This window comes from Ahaetulla prasina, chromosome 6 (genome assembly GCF_028640845.1).
Source record: "Ahaetulla prasina isolate Xishuangbanna chromosome 6, ASM2864084v1, whole genome shotgun sequence".
NCBI classification, from domain to species: Eukaryota; Metazoa; Chordata; class Lepidosauria; order Squamata; family Colubridae; genus Ahaetulla; species Ahaetulla prasina.
In genome coordinates this window covers 45,852,255-45,873,206 of record NC_080544.1, presented here as the reverse complement: position 1 = coordinate 45,873,206, position 20,952 = coordinate 45,852,255, and the positions used below count along the sequence as shown (strand labels likewise).

At 38.3% G+C, this 20,952-nt stretch overlaps 2 protein-coding genes across 3 annotated transcripts; both read left to right on the top strand.

Moving 5' to 3' along the window:
* Positions 1-992: 992 nt before the first annotated feature.
* HMX2 (H6 family homeobox 2) lies at positions 993-2,938 on the top strand. The gene is made up of 2 exons (XM_058189516.1): positions 993-1,275; positions 2,391-2,938. Exons 1-2 carry the CDS (start codon positions 993-995, stop codon positions 2,936-2,938), a joined length of 831 nt encoding a protein of 276 aa, XP_058045499.1.
* A 4,402-nt stretch (positions 2,939-7,340) lies between these two features.
* BUB3 (BUB3 mitotic checkpoint protein) lies at positions 7,341-20,611 on the top strand. Of its 2 annotated transcripts, XM_058189514.1 has the most exons (8): positions 7,341-7,475; positions 10,571-10,765; positions 12,055-12,124; positions 15,370-15,521; positions 16,137-16,295; positions 17,104-17,281; positions 17,874-18,090; positions 20,340-20,611. In XM_058189514.1, exons 2-8 carry the CDS (start codon positions 10,571-10,573, stop codon positions 20,347-20,349), a joined length of 981 nt encoding a protein of 326 aa, XP_058045497.1. In that variant the 5' UTR covers positions 7,341-7,475; the 3' UTR covers positions 20,350-20,611. The 2 variants fall into 2 exon arrangements, with proteins under 2 accessions (XP_058045497.1, XP_058045498.1); XM_058189515.1 differs by lacking the exon at positions 20,340-20,611 and having other exon boundaries at positions 17,874-18,094.
* Positions 20,612-20,952: the final 341 nt, after the last annotated feature.

Here is a 20,952-nt window from a genome sequence, read left to right as displayed (position 1 = left end):
CGTTTTATTGCTACAATGCTATCTTGGTTTTAAGCATTCATCTTAAGCTCTTCTCTTCGTTTAAATTATTGCAGCTCTATTCTGGAAATGAATTCAGAATAATTAAACGAGGCGCAAGCGTGAGAAAATTTCTCTGCTCAAAATGAAAGTATAGAGCAGGGGTTAGTAAAGCTTTTTTTTAATTTTTAAAATAAACTCTGGATAAAAGGCAAAACATCCTTGAATAGTTTCTGGAATCATCCGTAAACAACATTTACTTGGAAGTAAGCTTCCCTTCGTGAGCAAGTGTGCTTCAGAGGGCAACCCCTGTGCTCTAGAAAACACCTATACCTGCCTGATATATGGGACTAAACCCTGCTTGTCTTTTACGGGAACCAAGATCTAAGCGCTGCGAAGCAAGGTGGTCGTTCCCAAGTCTCGTTCCCATCTTTTAAACCAACGCATTCAGGGCCATATAGATTCACTTAAGACTACTTTATCCTAAATGGGTTCAGGGCAGGCGATCTGAAAGGAAGGGGACGCGTCAAAGGATTTTAAAAATTTTTTTTTACACACAAGCGCTCCGTGTGCGCTAAAAAGGAAAAAAAAAAAGCTGCTCACCGCTTCTAGTGGGTCGGTTTAAATGAGAAGGAGAGCTCGGTGTTCTGCAGTCAGCTGTCTGTCTGTGATCTAGAATTTTGAAACTTTCCGGGGCCGCTTGGCGGCTTGTGATTGGCCAAGGCGGAGGTAACCTCCATGCAAATGAAGCCCCGCCACCTCGCAGTCCGTAGATCAATAGAGATCCGAGAGAGAAAGGAGCATGCATTCAGACTCGGCAAGCTCAAGGAAAACCTGCCGAGGCACGCCAAAAAAGCCCCCCAAACCGGTCTCCCCAAAGCCAGGCTAGGCAGATAAAGCCCCTCCGGCAGCTCCCTACGCCCAGATTTGACCCCTGCTCCCCAGCGCGCCTCTAACGCGAGCGGTGTACTTCTCTCGTTTCTTATGAGCCCAGGATGAGCAACAAAGAAGATGCCGGCAAGGGTTGTCCTGCGGCAGCTCCGGTCTCCAGTTTTACCATCCAGTCGATCTTAGGCAGCAGCACCTCGGGAGGAGGCAGAGAGCCCAGCTCCAAGCAGACCGCCTCCGCCTGGCCGAGCAGGAAGAGGAGCCTGTCCGTCTCTTCCGAAGAAGAAGAGCCGGACGAGAGCTGGAAACATCCCACTTGCTTCTGCTCCGACTCGCAGGCCCCTGAAGAAACGTGCCACAAGCATCAGCCTCTCGGTTTCACGTGTCTCAGTAAGTATTGGCCCGGGATGGCGGGGAAGCGGGGGGGGGGGGGCTCATAGAAGCACCCTTTGCTTCCTAATTAGGAAGAATGATCTCTAGGTGCATCTTATTTATAAAGGCGGACGGTGTAATAACGAAAGTTCAGCCTGGGGTGTTTTTTTTAAAAATTTTTACTTTTGGTGCAGAGTTATCCACAAATCTGTTTTCTACTCTTCTTTTACTCTTCAGAGAAGGCGGTGGGTTAAATTAAGAGATCCGGGGGTGGGGATGGGGGGAATATAGTTTTGGATCCCCCCCCCCGCCTTTGTCGTGATAATTTCAATAATTATCTCTGGTGTCTCTTCCCTTTTTAAAATAACGATTTAGGGAGAGCGATTTAAAAAAAAAAAAAAAAGGTTACTCATGCCACCCGCATTTTTTCTGATCGATGTCTTTGGACTTTCTGGCCTCTCCTAAAATAAGGGAGCAAGGAATCTACAGACTAAGCTCCGAATATTTTTTTTTTAAAGGGTGGTGTACTTTGTAAAAAGCAACACAACCGGCCCTCCTAATTCATTGCGAAAAGGAGAGTCTGAATAAATTCCACTCGATTCCTTTTGTTCGCTTCTCTGAGCTCTGTAGCCACGGAAGGTTGGTAAGAACTGCCCACAGCCCAGTGCAAGGCAGAACCTAGTGGAGAGCAAACCCCAGCGACGCGGTGGGACTTCCTGCCGAGAAAGCACGCCTGGGAGAAGGCTTGCGCGATCTAGAAAGTAGAAACGAATCTAAACAGGATGCGGCAACTGAGGAGACTCGGCTCGTGAGTCTAGAGCTGCAATTGATCAGATCAACTTCTCGGAAGAGCTACAAATAGGATCTGTACACAACCATAAAAAGATGAAGGAGTGGGGAGACCAATGCGCTCATCCCCCCTTCTCTGAGGTGGATAGGTAGATAGACATAGACAGATAGATTACAACACAACACAACACAGCAATATGTGTAAGGGTTAGGGTTTAAGCCCCAGCGGTTTACCCCCCAGAGTGTATTATTTGGGGTGGGCTATGCTAGATTTCCCCTCTCCTCCGCCCAGGACAAATAGCAGTATCAATGTCCACTTCTTCTTCTCTTCCTCTTTACTCCAGGCAATTCCAAGGGGACCGGCGCAGCGCTCGGTTCAGACCGGACGCCCCCTTTCCTCTCTCCGTCCCAGCCGGATTTTAAGGAAGAGAAAGAGAAGCCGTTCGCTCCGAATTCGCCTGCCTGCTCGGCGGACCGGCAAAGGGACGGGGCGGAGAGACAGGCCGGTTCGGCCAAGAAGAAGACGCGCACGGTCTTTTCGCGGAGCCAAGTCTACCAGCTGGAGTCGACCTTCGACATGAAGCGCTACCTGAGCAGCTCCGAGCGGGCCTGCCTGGCCTCCAGCTTGCAACTGACAGAGACTCAAGTGAAAACCTGGTTTCAGAACCGGCGGAACAAATGGAAGCGGCAGCTCTCGGCCGAACTGGAGGCGGCCAACATGGCCCACGCCTCGGCCCAGACTCTGGTGGGGATGCCGCTGGTTTTCAGAGACAATTCCGTCCTCAGGGTACCCGTGCCCAGGTCCATCGCCTTCCCGGCGCCCTTATACTATCCCGGCAGCAACCTGTCCGCCTTACCTCTTTACAACCTCTACAATAAGCTCGACTACTGAGACCGGACTCGGACAATCTTGGAGGCCAGCCGGCCCCGACCCAGCCTGGCCCTCAACCCTTGCGCCCTTTTCTTCACCCATCAGTCTGTTGTTGATCGGAAAGAAGAATTGTGCTTTTGGCATTGTTAAGAAATACACCATGTGTATTCATTGCTATTATATTATATATATATATATATATTTAAAATATTTATGGGAATCCTCTTTGGGGTGGTTTCTTTCGGTTGTTTTCTAGGCTGGAGAAAGAATTATATGACTTCCGTCTTCTCTTGTTTGGTCTCGTTCCTGGTCCAGACATACCTAAGCCAGCTTGTTGCTGCTGCTGGGGTGGGGTGGGGGGCGCCTTCGTACATCGGTAGGCAAAGTCAGGGCGCTGGAAACCCTCTGCCGTTCCCGAGGCTCTTCTCACCCTTCCGCTTCACCCCGAGCATTAATTATGCCTTGCGGGAAAGCAAGCAAAACAAAGGGTTTGGGTGGGTGGGCTCAAAAGAGGCATACTTCAGACCTGTACATATTTTTCAAGAAAAATAAAATAATTTTAAAGCGTCGTTGGCTAATTTGGGTTAGATTGTTTATGACGTAGCCTGCTTGGCTTTCCCTTGGCAAAACGCTTGGAGCTTAGGAGTTGCCACGATTCGAGCAGCTCTGGGATGGAAGCGCAAATCTGGGCGCTGGGGAAAAGTTTCCTCTGAGCATAAAGGGCTTCTTTTTTGGGGGGATGGGGGAGGAAGATAGGGAGGGAATTTTGAGTAATCGTCAGTGTTCTAAAAATCCGGCATTACTTGGAAATCAATAGTAGGCTGAGCACTGATCAAAACAAATGTGAAATATTAGTTATTCTGGAATTCGCAGGGCCTACAACACAGCTCCCATAGACCAGGGGAGGGACAAGGAGAGGAAATTTGCCTCTCTGATTTCTTAGGCAACAGTATTTAATTGTTTGGATCAATGAGCTTGTCTTCTTGGAAGTGAAAATCTCTGAGCTTAGCTTAGACACATACCTTACCTTACTCTTACAAAGCGTACTGTATACGTCTAAGAACTCTTACTTCTGAGTAGACATCGCCGTGACCAAATGGTTAGAATCCTTTTTATCATTTAAGTAACGTGATGGATAAATACTGTATACTCGCTCGATGGTTAAGGTTTGATATTTCACAATTAGGCGTTTTGGCTGGGTTACAAAAAAGATAAGAGGGTTCTTCTAAAAACAATCTGTTTACATTTTGTGATTCAAGCTCCCTGGTGATTAAATTAAGTTTAGGAGCCTTGTTTCTAACAATTTTGGCCGCATGCTCAGTTCATCAGTCCTTGATTTTTAAATTCCCCAATCTATTCTATTCTATTCACACAAATAGGATTTATTTGAAACTGAATCTTCTTTATTTATATGGTTTTCTTTTTTTCTTTCCATCTCACTTAGGGTAATTCCTTGATTTAGAGAATTTAGAATCCACGTCAGAATTTAGAGAATTTATCATTTAAGCAACAGAGCAACTTAATTTAGAGAATTCTGACGTGGATCATTTTTTGGGAAAAAAATATCTCATGGCAGTGTAGATCGTGGACTAATATAAACCATTCAGCTGGAAGAGCTACCTTTCGAAATCAATAGGACGAACAGTTAAAGGTGACGGTTGATTTGAATGGCTTTAACCACATTCGGATGACTTAAACATGCTATTTTCAGCCACTCTATTGATATTCACGAAAACATCTACGTCTATTTCTGTGCCCCTTTCTATAACCCCCAGATGAAACCCTTGCTCATTTTCAACTGCTATTAACAACTATCGCCCCATTGAAATGTTCAGGAAAGTTCCATTGATAAACAGACGCGCAAATTTCAGCCGCCCCTAGATTGAAGCGGTTCCTGCTTTTCTTTATTTGAAAGGGTGTGTGTGTGTATCTTCTCTATTAAGTGATCCGAATTGACAAGTGTTTCCGGAAATGGGCTTTCTTCTGAATTTGAGGCGCATTCTGTTCAATGCCACCATCTCAAGTAAAGTACTTTCACCAGGCCTTTTAAAACCAGAAAGTGACATTATAGCCCACCCGTGATTGATCTGAGCGTTCATCCAAGCGCTGAAAAACACCTGCAGCCTCGGATCTGCCGAAAGGAGACCGCTAATCGTTTAAGGAAAAAAAAAAGTAAATAGTTTATCAAGTGTTATTTAAATCGCAGGAGTTCTTACGTGGTTAGTGCAGCCACCTGTTTCTTTGGTTAGTTTTGATCTTAGGAGGGAAGGCTATCTGAAAATGCAGCGAGTATCTCCGCTCTATCTAAAATTTACATTCACGATGTTTTTTTAAAAAAGGAGATGGGGATTAGAGCTTCCACATCCTCAACGGAATATGCATTTTTTGGGGAAATTGATATTTAATTAATATTAATATTAATATTAAATTAATATTTAATTAATATTTAATGTTGCCCATGGGGTCGCGATGGGTCGGACACGACTTCGCAACTAACAACAAAAATATTTAAAAAGTAGGAATCCTATCTCTCTTTGCTCAGATAAATTAAACGTGCTAGTGAGATGCTTCATATTAAATCCATGTAATTCCCCCCCATCCAACAAATGGTAAATACTAGATAGTAGATTAGCTCTCATTCTAGGTTTTCCAGTAGTAGCAATAAAATAAAAACATATTCATTTTTAGAGCCTGAGGAAATGTATTCTTCAGCCTCAGATATTCGGCCTAGAATCCACAAACTTCAGGACCAAATCCATCTAAATCAAAACAAATATTGTTTCAGGTAAGGCAAGATGCAACATCACATCACGGATTAATCCCTCGTACTTTAAAAACTTGGGAGCTGATTGTGCTGGGTAGAACGGCGGAGATAAAGAATTAAGCACTTTATACCTACAGCTTTTAAGGAGGAGAAGACATGGTCGCTCGCTTTGAATCAGTGACAAAGCCAGAGGTTTGGGAGGAAGATCTATATCACTTTCTTTGTAGATGATGGATTTCCCCCCGCATTAAAGCGCCTTTATAATTTTTCTGTAAATGTGAAGTGTCTTGACTCATCCACAATCACTAAGGCTCACTGAGCTGCCTTCTTTCCATGTGGAAAACTTTGTCCAAGTTTGTTTAAAAGTAAATCAGTCAGGAGGGGAAAAACAATTTGAAGAAGCGCCTTTCCCGACATAGGGTATGAAACTTCAAAACACCAGAGGAATTTACAAAAACTACATTTTTATTATCAACGATAATAAAATTGTTTCACGTGGAGAAAAATGTGAAAATTCGGAGAAACAGAAGTAGCCCATATACGATTTATTAAGAATCTATCCATTAACAGCAGAAAAGAGGGATTAAAAAGTGTCTTCTTTGGAAGGCAAATTGACAATTGTATTAATGGCCAATGAGATGTTTATTTTATATCCTGAACACAATGAGAAAAAAAAGTAGGATATGCTTTGAAAAGATGTAATAGGAATCATGAATTCCTCGCGGAAACGTCAGTGTCACTTATTTTCTTCTGCGCTGGAAGGCATATACGGTAGGCTTTACTGGAAATGCTGGGCTTCTCAAGACGAAAAGTGGCTTGAATGTGTGTTTTGCAAGAAGACATCGAAAAATAGAATTGGTTCCATTTGTCCATGAATTTTTAAACGACCTGATGGCAACGGGTAAAAGTCTACTCGTTCTTTTGAACCGAATTCTTACTAAAATCAAGGGAACCTCTGATCGCAAGGTGGAGTGGGGTGGGGTAGGGTGGGAGTTAGGTCAGGCAGAAATTGCTGCTTTATGTGAAATCTTCGCTCCCCAATGGGAGCATCCTGATAAAGTGTCTTTTATCTTGGTTAAAGAAGAATACATTTTGTACTGGTGCTTCCCTTCCGTTTTCCAGGAGTCTGCTTCTCCGAATTACGGAGGTTTGCAATCATGCTCCCCTTTCTATGCGTCTGCCAATTAGGTAGATAGATGAGTTCACGTTGGTTGACATGGGTTACCGGGTTTGGGATTGAAAAAAATCGCAGCCAACACAAACACAGCGTCTCTTTATTGCCGCCTAGCGATCCTTCGGATGTTTGCACTCGAGAGGTGCTAACTACAACTTCATCTTTAGGCTTGAATGCCGTAAAGGTCGTCCCGACGAAGGGGAAAAACACCCGCAAACTTAAATCGGTGGTTCCTTAAAAGTTCTCCCTCAGTTTATTTTGTCCCGAGGCTGACAGCGCCGGTTGAAACCAAGACCTTAGAAACGAGACAACTGACATGGAAGGGCAACGCCTATTTCCCCGGCACGAAGTGAAGGCGGCCAACGAGAAGCTGGGGCGCACTGCATGCCGGTCGTTGTAGTCTTAGCTTCACGGAGCGTGCTGGTCTGCCCGTGCGTGCCGCTGAGTTATTCAAACCAGCCAATCCCGGCCAGGAGCTCGTTTGTCGGCGCTGAGGCTGCTGGGAGGGAGAATCGGTCCGGTGGATTTGCGCGCGCGCGCCCTCCTTACTCTACGTCTGGTGCGGAGCGGAAGAGCGGTTGGCGCGGGAGGCGTAGCTCGGAGTAACGCTGGAGGACAAGGTAAGTGGGGAGGGTGAGCCTCGTGGTGGGTTAGTGCCTTCAAATCGAGAGAGCAGTCCATGAAAAACGAAGTAGGCCTTTTAATCCATCCCCACGTTACTGGAGTTGAGGGCCCCAGTTTTCTTTTTCCTTTCCTTTCCTTTCCTTTCCTTTCCTTTCCTTTCCTTTCCTTTCCTTTCCATCCATCATTGTTTCCTCCCTCCCTCATATATTTCCTTCCTTCCTGCCTTCTTTCCTGCCTTCCTTCCTTCCTGTCTGCCTTTCTCCCATATTTCCTCCCTCCCTTCCTTCTGTAGGAAGTTAGCACCCACCCCTCTCCTAGAAGAATGAAACATTTTAGAAAATATTTAAAAGGCAGAATATATTTCCCTGGATGAGAAATGGAGAAACATGTTTTAAAGACAAAGCAGCTTCCTGACTCCCCCCACCTTTGTCAATGGGTCAGAGGTAGAAACTCATTCTCCCCACCTTTGTCAATGGGCCATCATCTGCAACATAATAGGACCCATCTAGCAACTGAAACTCACCACATGACACCTGGGAAGATTACATCAGCCAGCAAGGCTAGCTAAGACCCCCACCCCCTGGGAGTCTGACAACCAATCAGGATACTCTTCCTGTGCCCCAAAAAGTTCAAAGCTCAGAAAAAGCATAAAGCCAGGGAGCGCACAGGATCTCATCCCTTTTCTGTTCAGGATCTCAAGCCATGTGATCCTGGCCACCATTAAACCATCTTTACAAGCAGCCTCCATGTTTCCAGTGTCTTTGTCCCCACTTGGAACTGAACCCAGATGGATATTTCTTCCAACACTTCCTTCCATCCATCCATCCATCCATCATGGCTTCCCTCCCTCCTCCCTCCCTCCCTTCCTTACTTGTCTTTTCCTGCCTTCAAGGCTGCCTAAGTCGGGGCAGTCTTTGGCTTCGTAAACTTGGAGAGTATCCAGCTTGCATCCCACAGTGGATCACAGGCACTAAACGAGAAAGGTATACAGTAGTCCTTAACTTCCAACAATCCATTTAGTGACAATTAAAAGTTACAGTGGCACTGAAAAAAGTGACATATGACCATTTTTCACACTTACGACTGTTGCAGAATTCCCATGGTCACATGATTTACATTCTGATGTTTGACAACTGGTTCACGTTAATGATGGTTGCAGTGTCTTGGGGTTATGTCATCAGCTTTTGCAATCTTCTGACAAGCAAAAGTCAATGGAGAAGCCAGATTCACTTAACAACCATGTTACTAACTTAACAACTGTAATGATTCACTTAACAATAAAAAAGTCAAAATGGGGCAAAACTCACTTTACAAATGTTTCACTTAGCAACAAATTTTGGGCTCAATTTAAATCGAGGACTATCAATTGTAAATTGAGGTCACTGTAATAAAAGTGTTCATGCTTTGACAGATTTTCGCCATCTGAAGCTCTTTAGAAATTTTAGGGCCACCACTTCCAGAATTTTCATATTAGGAAAAGGTTTATCCAGAGTCATAAAAGACAGAATGAGTTTTAGAGGAAAAGGCACTGAATTTGAATTTGAAGAGGTGAAGGGCTACTAGAGCTGGTTGTAAACATCTGGACAATTAGCAGATGGCAGCCAGGCATTAAGGCTTCATTGTCATTTATATGGGTTATCTAGGTTTTTATAGGCCAGATTTAGTAGTGGGTAATCTCACTACTAAAAGTATCAAAGACAGGATTTCTTGCTGTGCATGTGCATTTTTTTAAATAAAGCCCAATTCTGTTTATCTGTACTTTGTTACTGTGCTTTTCTGTCCCCCCCTCCCCTTTTAATTCTTTTTATTTTAAGAGAATTAGTGGTATGACTTGTGGAGTCACTTTGGTCTAGTGGTTGACTAGACTAGAAAGTGGGAGACTGTGAGTTCTAGTTCTGCCTTAGTTATTGAAAGTCAGCTGGGTGACAATGGGCCAGTCACACACACTCAGCCCAACTCACAGGGTTGTTGTGGGGACAAAAGAAGGTGAAAGGTGTGATGGATATGTTTGCAGCCTTGAGTTATTTTTAAAAAATAAGGTGAGATATAAAAAACCGATTGCAGTGAATGATGTGCTGATGTCAGGTAACCATGTACAATATTGCCCACTTAAAGAGCAAGTTGGACCTGTTTTCTAAAGTAATTTGAGGGTTGAGTTTGATCAGGAAAGAGTCTGGTGGTTTGAACAGTACTCCAGGTCAACTGTATTTCCTTCTTTGACTGACAGCATTAAAGACCGCTTTGCAGGTTTGCTGTAAGATGCAAAATAACATTTCAGATGCTATTATTACAAGAGAGAATGAATGCCTCATAAAAAGATTTTATGTGTAGGACAGACCTGTCAAAATGGCGACCCACAAACCAAATATGGCCAGGGCAGGCTATGCCCACCGTGGCTCCACAAAGGAAAAAAACATCCTAATAAATCACGTATGTGGCTCACAATGCGATGTGTGTGTGCGTGTGTGTGTATGTATGTAAATGTAATTTCAATAATAACTTATTTGTTTTTAATAATTGATGTAGTCTTTAGTAATGTAGGAAAAATGATCAATACATTTAAAAACTTTATGGCTAGAATGATTTTTTTTTTTAGTTTAAATCATAACATAATTTTTACAACATAAATGTCACACATATACCAATGGAAGAGAATATATGTAGTTCAGGGTTGAACTGTATGGAGTCCTTGGTGCTTTCTGAGCTTGGCTGTTTCCTTGCAGATATTTCATTATTCAACTAGGTAACATCATCTCTGCCACTGGCATGCATATTAGTGTTGCTGATAATGTTGTCTAGTTAGATGATGAAACGTCTGCAAGCAAATAACTAACCTCAGGGAGCACCAATGACTCCACTGCCACAAATATGCATAATGTGAATTTGTACTCATCAAAATGAACAAGAAGTATAATAGTAATGCTACAAAGTTCTTCAATTAAATTCATACTGTGCAGGTGCATGTTGTCAGTATTATACAATTAAGAATTTTGTAGTGAAATGATTAGTAATTGCACTTCCAAACATGTTTACCTAGAAATTTTAAGCAATAATTTAAAAGTAAACATCTAACTTTGCACAATTTTATCAGATGACTGGATCAAATGAATTTAAGCTGAATCAACCTCCAGAAGATGGAATCTCGTCAGTGAAATTCAATCCAAACACATCTCAGTTTTTGCTTGTTTCTTCTTGGGACACATCTGTTCGATTGTATGATGTTCCTGCTAATACCATGAGACTCAAGTATCAACACACTGGAGCAGTACTTGACTGTGCTTTTTATGTAAGTTTTTTCTTCTCATGTTTTGAAATTTGAAACTACCAAGAAAACACAAAGGAATTACTTAGTTCATCTAATAGGTTATCAGAACTTTGGGCTGGACAGTATTCTGAAACATGTTAGCGTTTTGCACATATGTGGACTTTTTAGCTCTTCCTTTCTGGAAATAGTCTATATTATCCTCAAAAATCTTTGCATTCCTACATGGGCTACTCTTTATCCAGGCCTTCAATTAATTGGTGAAAATATGAACCACGTTTGTTATGTATTGGTATAATTCTGGTGGTTTTCTTTATATATGTATACTGCCATATTCAAATGAGTTGACATATTTCACACTAATAAAAAACTTTTTTTTGTAATTTGGGGAATTGGAAAAAAGGCAAGTTCCAGGCTGATTATAAATAACAAAAGTGATCTTGTAAACTCAAAGATGGCAACTATCTAAAAGACATAAAGAACAAGGATGAAAAGTTGGAGGAGAAAAACAAAAGTGCTTCATATTAGTTGCCACAATGCTTTAATTAATTTTTTTCTTGTTTCATTCTTAAAGTTTAGGCAGCAGGAAGAGTGAGCGTCACAATTTAAAAGGACTAAAAACTGAAATCTAGATCTGTTCCTAACCTGCTTTTCAGCCTGGTGGAAGTACTGTTAACTAATTGATAGTTGAGCAAGAATACAATGCAGATTGTTTTTCAGAGGTGCTGGAATGATTTTTCCCTTGTCCTTTAATTGTGTAGCATGTTGGAATGGTTGTTGCTAGGTGACTATTAAAGGATGATGAAGAGAGCTCATTTTAATAGGGGTGATGGAATAGCCTTATTTCCAATCTTCCCTTTTACTTTGCATCTTGAAATGACTCCCAGATAATTGGCTTGTATTGAAGATTTTGAAAGAAGTCAGGATGATTCTTGACACAAAGATGGGTAGACATTAATCCAGTTAATATTGTTGAGAAATTTGTTGAATGAGAGCTTATGTTTTAATCTTTATTTTTCAATGTGGTTGAAAATAAACTCATCTCTAGTAAGTTGAGCTACTATTCCTTCCTCATATACAGTGAGGGTCCTGCATAACTTTCATTACGTTTTCTGCTTATGTGTCTTGTTGGCATTACCATAAAATAACACGGGAACCCAATCACAATAATTAATAAGACAGCAACCTACTAATTCCACATGTATGCAACATTTATATGCTTTAAAGTTTTATATATATCATTGGAGGAAAAAAATGGCTTTTACCGTATTTAGTCTGCAATTATAGAACATGTAAATAACTTTGTTTTGAAGGACCCAACACATGCCTGGAGTGGAGGATTAGATCGGCAGCTGAAAATGCATGACTTGAACACTGATCAAGGTAAACTCACCTGATAGTGTCATAGAGTCTGCAGTCAGAAAACAGAATATGCTTAAATAGCTGAACCATGAGGGTACCAAACCATTACTTATTATCTGAGAATAGACTTCTATAAATCCTTGGAACTTATTTCTGAGTCAAGATATGGGACTTCAGTACAATTCAACAAAATAGAAAATTTTGGCCAAATTTTGTACATTATTGCTATAGATGTTTCTGAAAGAAAATGTTTTTTTTCCCTCTAAAACCAGCTGCAGTGTAATTTTTTTTTATTTTTTTTTTGTTTGTTTACATTTATACCCCGCCCTTCTCTGAAGACTCAGGGCGGCTTACAGTGTATAAGGCAATAGTCTCATTCTATTTGTATATTTTTACAAAGTCAACTTATTTAAACATCTTATTCATCTTTATTCATTTTTCTAACAAAACATGGGGAGGTGACAACCAATATTATCTCTCATACTGTAGACAGTGATTGTTTCACTTATTCTCTCTTTTCTAGGTTGTATTCACGGCAATTTACTGTCATAGGCTTCCTTTTCACAATATTCTATTTGCTGAGATTGTGAAAAATAGGCATTCATTCATCTATAAATTAGTGAAATACCATGTCCATGTGTATCCCAGTATTTGACAGTTTCTTACTCAAATTATGCTAAATTGTTCCTGAAACTTCGTTTAGTTAAAGAGGAACTTTCAAATATTTTTTTAAAGTGAACTTTATATTTGGTTGATTTTTTTCTTTGAAAAATTTTCATGAGAGTTTTTCTCATTTTTTAAAAAAATTGGAGACTAATGGTGCAATCTGAAGAAAGCAGTTTATTAAGTTTGTGATATGTGAGTATAGTATATAATTGCAACATGTAACTTATTAAGAGCATATCTTCTAATGCCCATCCTCATTTTAAAAACTTCATTTATTTAAATTTCACCTATATTATTGGAAACTACGAACAGGCACTTACCGTATTTTTCGGGCTATAAGATGCACCGGAATATAAGACACACCTTATAAGCCGATCGGTGGGTGGATGGCCTCCCAGAATACCCCCAATCAGCTGTTCCCAGAGGTGAACTTTAGCAACAGGTTCGTTGGTTGTGAGCTCTGCGTCTTGCTTTTTTTTTCAGCCTCTGAAACCTCCCTTTAAGATGCTTTTTTTCAGCTTCTGAAACTTCTGTTTCAGAGGCTGGATGGGACTACATTCGGTGTATAAGATGCACCCAAATTTTCACCCTCTTTTAGAGGGGAAAAGGTGCGTCTTATTCTCCAAAAAATACGGTAGATATTTGGAAGTAGACCAGCTGAATGAAGTGAGATGCTATGACATAAATTAATAAAACTTTCTATAGGATGTTTGCATAAATTGAAGATGTTGGAAAGCTCGGCTGCAACTTTGAAGGAAAAAGCTATTTAAAGCAATAAAAGATTTTAAACTAAAAATTGTATCAAACATCACGGTAAAAGGTTCTAAACAGTTTAATACTACTATGTTAATAAAATGAATAGTAATGTAAGAAGAAGAGCTTATCGACAATGGTTTGTTGAAATTGTTTTGTATCTTAAATAGCAGCAAAGGTATGCACTAATAATGTCATGTCACATTCACAATTATTAGATCTTTCTGATAAGCTGTTCATGACTAGAATTTTCAGTTGTCTCCAGCAGTTATGTGCATTAATCTTTTATTCATTTTTCTAACAAAACATGGGGAGGTGACAACGAATATTATCTCTCATACTGTAGGCAGTGATTGTTTCACTTATTCTCTCTTTTCTAGGTTGTATTCACGGCAATTTACTGTCATAGGCTTCCTTTTCACAATATTCTATTTGCTGAGATTGTGAAAAATAGGCATTCATTCATCTATAAATTAGTGAAATACCATGTCCATGTGTATCCCAGTATTTGACAGTTTCTTACTCAAATTATGCTAAATTGTTCCTGAAACTTCGTTTAGTTAAAGAGGAACTTTCAAATATTTTTTTAAAGTGAACTTTATATTTGGTTGATTTTTTTCTTTGAAAAATTTTCATGAGAGTTTTTCTCATTTTTTAAAAAAATTGGAGACTAATGGTGCAATCTGAAGAAAGCAGTTTATTAAGTTTGTGATATGTGAGTATAGTATATAATTGCAACATGTAACTTGTTAAGAGTATATCTTCTAATGCCCATCCTCATTTTAAAAACTTCATTTATTTAAATTTCACCTATATTATTGGAAACTACGATCAGGCACTTACCGTATTTTTCGGGCTATAAGATGCACCGGAATATAAGACACACCTTATAAGCCGATCGGTGGGTGGATGGCCTCCCAGAATACCCCCCAATCAGCTGTTCCCAGAGGTGAACTTTAGCAACAGGTTCGTTGGTTGTGAGCTCTGCGTCTTGCTTTTTTTTTCAGCCTCTGAAACCTCCCTTTAAGATGCTTTTTTTCAGCTTCTGAAACTTCTGTTTCAGAGGCTGGATGGGACTACATTCGGTGTATAAGATGCACCCAAATTTTCACCCTCTTTTAGAGGGGAAAAGGTGCGTCTTATTCTCCAAAAAATACGGTAGATATTTGGAAGTAGACCAGCTGAATGAAGTGAGATGCTATGACATAAATTAATAAAACTTTCTATAGGATGTTTGCATAAATTGAAGATGTTGGAAAGCTCGGCTGCAACTTTGAAGGAAAAAGCTATTTAAAGCAATAAAAGATTTTAAACTAAAAATTGTATCAAACATCACGGTAAAAGGTTCTAAACAGTTTAATACTACTATGTTAATAAAATGAATAGTAATGTAAGAAGAAGAGCTTATCGACAATGGTTTGTTGAAATTGTTTTGTATCTTAAATAGCAGCAAAGGTATGCACTAATAATGTCATGTCACATTCACAATTATTAGACCTTTCTGATAAGCTGTTCATGACTAGAATTTTCAGTTGTCTCCAGCAGTTATGTGCATTAATCTTTTATTCATTTGAAAACCTCTGCATGGGCACCAACTTCCCTGCTAAGCTTCTTTGAAATAGTGAGTTGATACCTATTAGTCTACATTTAACACTTCAGGAGTGTATATCTGTTGCAAAGATTAGAGGATCAAGCATTTTTTAAAGGATGCCCCAGCATCTACATAGATTAATGAATGGCCTGTCAAACCTTGATACTTGTGCATAAATATTGCCTTAATCCTTTTATTACATTTCACTATCCCTGAATCTAGTAAAGCTAAATGCATTATTTTTTTTTCCAAACAGAAAATCTTGTTGGCAGTCACGATGCGCCTATAAGATGTGTTGAATATTGTCCAGAAGTGAATGTAATGGTAACAGGAAGTTGGGATCAAACAGTCAAGTTATGGGATCCAAGAACACCTTGTAATGCGGGAACTTTTTCTCAGCCTGAAAAGGTTTGTTCTTAAATTATTTAGAGTTCTGTACATCATTTCAACATGGATTAATTCTTCTGATTACCATAGATATCAATAAACGTATAATTGCATAGTTAAAAAATAACAAGTGTAATAGAGATGTGCAAAACTTACTTTTCTGTGAATGAAACATTCGTAGAACAACATCTGGATGTTCCAAACAAGTATGATCAGGAGGAAAAATAGAATGTTCAATATTCTCAAGAATGTTCACTTAGAACAGTTAAGTTTACAAGCAACTAAAATGTTTTGAGCAATTAAAATACCTCCCAGATTAGGTCATTGTCCTGAGATTTTACATTGTGAAATTTTCTTAACCACCACGTTATTAATTTAAGAAATGCAATGATTCACTTAACAACTGTGGCAAGGAAGGTCGTAAATGGGGCAACGCTCACTTAACAAATGTGTCACTTAGCAACATAAATTTTGGGCTCCATTGTAGTTGTAAATTGAGGACTAATATTTTCCTCTTTGGGCCTATTTGGAAAGCATATATGTAATATCTTTGAAATGCTGGCAAGGGTTTGATTCTTGGTATAACAAACTTCAGCAGCCCATATACTAATGCAATATTTTCCTTCTTTTTTCAAGGTGTATACATTGTCTGTATCTGGTGACAGATTGATAGTGGGAACAGCTGGTCGAAGAGTTCTGGTGTGGGACTTACGGAACATGGGCTATGTTCAGCAGAGAAGAGAATCAAGTCTTAAATATCAGACCCGTTGCATCAGGGCATTTCCCAACAAACAGGTATTTAACTTGTATAGCAATGTTTCAGATTTAAGCTGGTGGAATGAAACATGCTGTTACTTTAGCTGTCTCCTGGCTTATTGAAACTTTTGAATTTTGCTATTTTTCTTTGTGTTTATGTGTTTGCATGCCCAGAGTTGTTTTGAAGTTAGTCAATCAAATTTGATGAATCAATTCTAGTGTATGAAAATTCAGCTCAATTAATGTACAGCAAATATTACAACAGTATCATGCTTAATATGGTTTTATTCCTCTAAAAGTTAGGCTTTCAGAAAATACATAAAACTACTTGCTTAGGAGCCCTTTCTAGATTGGCTTTTTCCTGAACCTGTCAACACTATGAAGAAAATTAATTTTGAAACAAGAGAGTCTTTGTTTTGGTTATTGTACTACTATTTTTTATGAGATTCAATGCAGCATTATTTTCTATTCTTGTGGTAGAAGAAAAAAGAAGGAAACAAATTGTGCTCTTGATTAAAAAATAGTAAGGAGTCCTAGAAGTAGATTTCTTTTTTTAACGCAGTGAAGGAATTAATTTCAAATATTACTTGTGGACAAATACGTTCTTTGAGATGGCTTTTCATTTTTGAAAAGGTGGGATATATTTCTTTTTCCAAGATTTCTGAATTAATCTTTCTCAGTAGACATGAAGTAGGAAATTATTTCCAATTATCTTTGGAATCGTTTATTCCACAGTACATGATTCATTTTGAAGTGCACAAATGTAGAATGTGATAGAAGTATTTATACAAAAGAAAACTTTACATTCTTGTTTGTAATAACTGAAGGACCTTTGTGCATTTGACAGGGTTATGTGTTGAGCTCCATAGAAGGTCGGGTTGCAGTTGAATATTTGGACCCAAGTTTGGAGGTGCAGAAGAAAAAATATGCTTTCAAATGCCACAGATTGAAGGAGAATAACATTGAGCAGATTTACCCTGTCAATGCCATCTCTTTTCATAATGTCCATAACACATTTGCTACAGGTAATTATTTTCTTATTGTATCACTTGTAATAGATATTCAGAACTGATTTGTATGGGTAGTGATCCTGGTTTCATATGCAATATTTCATCCATTTTATTATTTATTTGGTAGCTAAGCAGCATACATAGGTTTCTATTTATGGTATTTTTCTTCCACAGCTACTACTCTCTTCAAAAACTTGACATGTCCAGGGTTATGCAATGAGTTTCTGTGTCTGTGGAGTGGCTTGGAACTTGGATTTCTCCAGCAAGCCCTGAACCATTTTATGATTATTTTTTTTTGAATATAGGATATTGTGAAGTCTTGGACTAGTATTTAGTGCCTGAACTTATTTTAATTGGCTGTAACTGTAGTTCCTGAACATTTGCAGCATATTAAATTGAGGGGGAAAATGTACAGTGTGTAATGCCATTTAAAATTTATGATTGATTTGCACTGATTTCAGATTGTTGGGCTTGTTTCTTTTCTGAATTTGTTTACTCTTATAAAGAAAATAAAACTTTTTGCACTAACCTTACAAGTTTGCAATAAGATTATAGAAGAATGTATAATTAGTCCTTAATAGCTCCCTTCTTACACACCTATTTGTAGGTGGCTCCGATGGCTTTGTCAATATTTGGGATCCATTCAACAAAAAAAGACTCTGCCAATTTCATCGGTACCCTACCAGTATAGCTTCACTAGCTTTCAGTAATGATGGGACTACTCTTGCAATAGCATCCTCATATATGTATGAAATGGATGACATTGAACATCCTGAAGATGGTATCTACATTCGCCAAGTGACTGATGCAGAGACAAAACCCAAGTAAGAATGCTCCACCAATACTTTAAATCCTTTGATATCCAAAATTATGCCACCACTGGTAACAGACAAAATCGGAAGGCGCACAGATTTTTTATATGTACTCTCAAACTAAATATATTGTGACTTTTTTTGTCATTAGTGCTGTTCAGCTATATTGTTTCTAGTGTATATTAAAATAAGAAAATGCATTGCATATGCTTGTAAGGTTTTAAAATAGGATATTGATTGCTGTCATTAGCTTACAAGTATCTGACTGCCATTGGTATATGGATCTTTTGGAAGGAAAGGTAGGGCAGGTACATATGTACAATTGCCTAAATGTCTGTAGGAAAGGTAAATCTCTTAATATAAAATCTGAATAGTCACATATTATATGAGAAAAAAAGATACATGTACAATTCTCAATTTAGAGTTAGATTGCATTTTGAGCTCTTGTGATTGGGAAAGTTTTGAGTCATCTTAAATTTTGCATGTTAAAGAGACTGTGAATCACATTGTATCTTTTGTATCATTAAAACTTGTAATTGGATTAAAAGTATCTCACAATATGAAATTTAACCTGATTACTGCATTTTGAGACAGAATTTATGGAAGGTTATTTCCAAAGTCAGTCAGTTCAGTTAGAATGATGCAGCACTCAAGCAAAATAACTAGAATTGTGAAGAATGTTTAGATTTCAAAGATTATTTATTTATAATAATTATTTAATTTATTTTATTTTGACTTATAAAATTCATTATGTTTACCCAACCGTACTTGTAAAATAAAAATAATCCCAAACCCCATTTCTGAATGCAGTTTACAATAAAGGATTAAAGTGATGATATTCCATAGGTTAATCTAAAACTGCATGCTGTCCTGGAATTCAGTACTGTGTACATTTTTTCCACTGAGCTGTAGGATCTGCTTCAAGTATATATATATATATATAAGTAGCGTTGCATTTCAAGTCACATTTTTCCAGAATTCTCTTAAAGCAGCATCACATGACCTTACAATGGAGCCAGTTAAATATAGCCCACAGTCCCAGCAAATGCTCATTACATTTTTAGTTAATATATTCAGGTATTCTATCTGTGTAGAGAGAGACCCCAATAGAAAGTTTTAATGTTTTAGTTAAGGGTACCATTGAATAATATGAGATTTTTTTGTGTGAAAATTTGTTGCTGTGCTTGAATGTATTTCTTTAAAAATACTGTCAGAAATGATAGAGACAGCCACAGCATCCCAAAACAGCACTGTAGCAATAGCAACAGGACTTAGACTTACTGTGTTTTAATATGTCAATCATAATAATTCTACATTTTATATTTTATTTTTTTTAGTCAGTTTATTTTTGTGTATGATCTGTTATGCTTGGCAGAAAGTGTAAAAATCAGCTTAGTGCAATTGTTTTCACTTATCATATTATCCTTTTTCTAATGGGCGTCTTCCTGTAAATTATTTGCATTGCGAGAATTTAACATGGGAAACTCTTAGTAGAGTGAAGACAACCATATGACTTTACATTCAGCTGTTTCGATACTTGTGTTGTGCTTGCTAATTATAGGGATGCTTCATTCTGCTTTTCGAGGAGGTTAATCTGCAATTAAACAATATTTCCTCTTAGCTGTCCATTATTTTCTGAAACAGATGGTTCATCATTTCCTGGGCTGTTAAAAACAGCAAGGTTAAGGTTGGACTCTTGGGAGTTGGTTAGTTTTGAATCTTATTACAGGATGTAGAAGCAAAACTAATAAGAATAGCACTTAATATCATTTTGTGGCTGCAAACAATTATTTATTAGTAAACAATTGATCCCAGAAGGGCAAATTGTTTGAATCGGTAATGAGCTGAGACAAGGCAGAGCATTCTGTATCTGTTTATTTGCAAAATAATTGTAACATAATTGCAATGCATTTAGACAGGCATCTATTTGGACTTGTTTCTCTCTATAAATGAATTTCTGAAAGTTTAATTTATTTTTCTACATGTTTATTCCTTTCTTCATCCAGATGCGATAGACATTTTATAGTGATCCAGTAAAATAAGCACATTCAATAATAAAAATGATAATAGCTCCTGACTTACTTTTTCTATTACGATTTCTAAAATTCTTGTAATAATTTTGTTTTGACATGTTTTGAAATATAAGGAAATGCTAAATCTTTTTGAGATTTTATAAGGATCTGCTGCTTTGAAAGTTAAAAATTCATTCTGAATATTACAGAAATGCAAATACATGTCTAAAATCTCTTTCTTTGTTGCAGGTCAACTTAATCTTGATCAGAAACTTTTACTACTAGCAAAACAAACTAATCCTTGGATTAAATGTTGTTTTATGACAATATTGTTGTCATAATGTTTTCATTGGGTATATTGTAAATCTTTTTTTAAAAAAACCCGTAGCCAAGAATTGTTAATTTTGTTCACCTGATTTTGAAATATTCCTGTAAGCTAGTTCATTCTTTTGAAATGTGACAGTTGAATTTTTGTATAGATTAATGGTGGCCTAATTGTTTGAATAAATGTTTTCAACCCAGTTCTGTCTCTCCCCCCTTCTATCCTAAAAGCCATACTTTCAGCTGCAATGGCTGTAAATGTTGTCCTGAATTTAATAATGGCACAGTTTTTGATGTACTGGGCTTGTACAACAGCAACAACAATATGGTGATGATTAAAACATTTTGACTTTTTTCAAGCAGCAAGCAACTTAAATTTGATTGATGTTAACTCTAACCCTTCCCTATTTATTTTTTATTGTAATTAAGTTCTGTGGTCAGCAGGTTTAGGAAAGCATGTCCTGCAGATTTAAGGAATTTACAGCCTAAATTGAAGTTTTATGGCCGCTGTTAATGATCAATGTCTCTCTGAAAATTGATT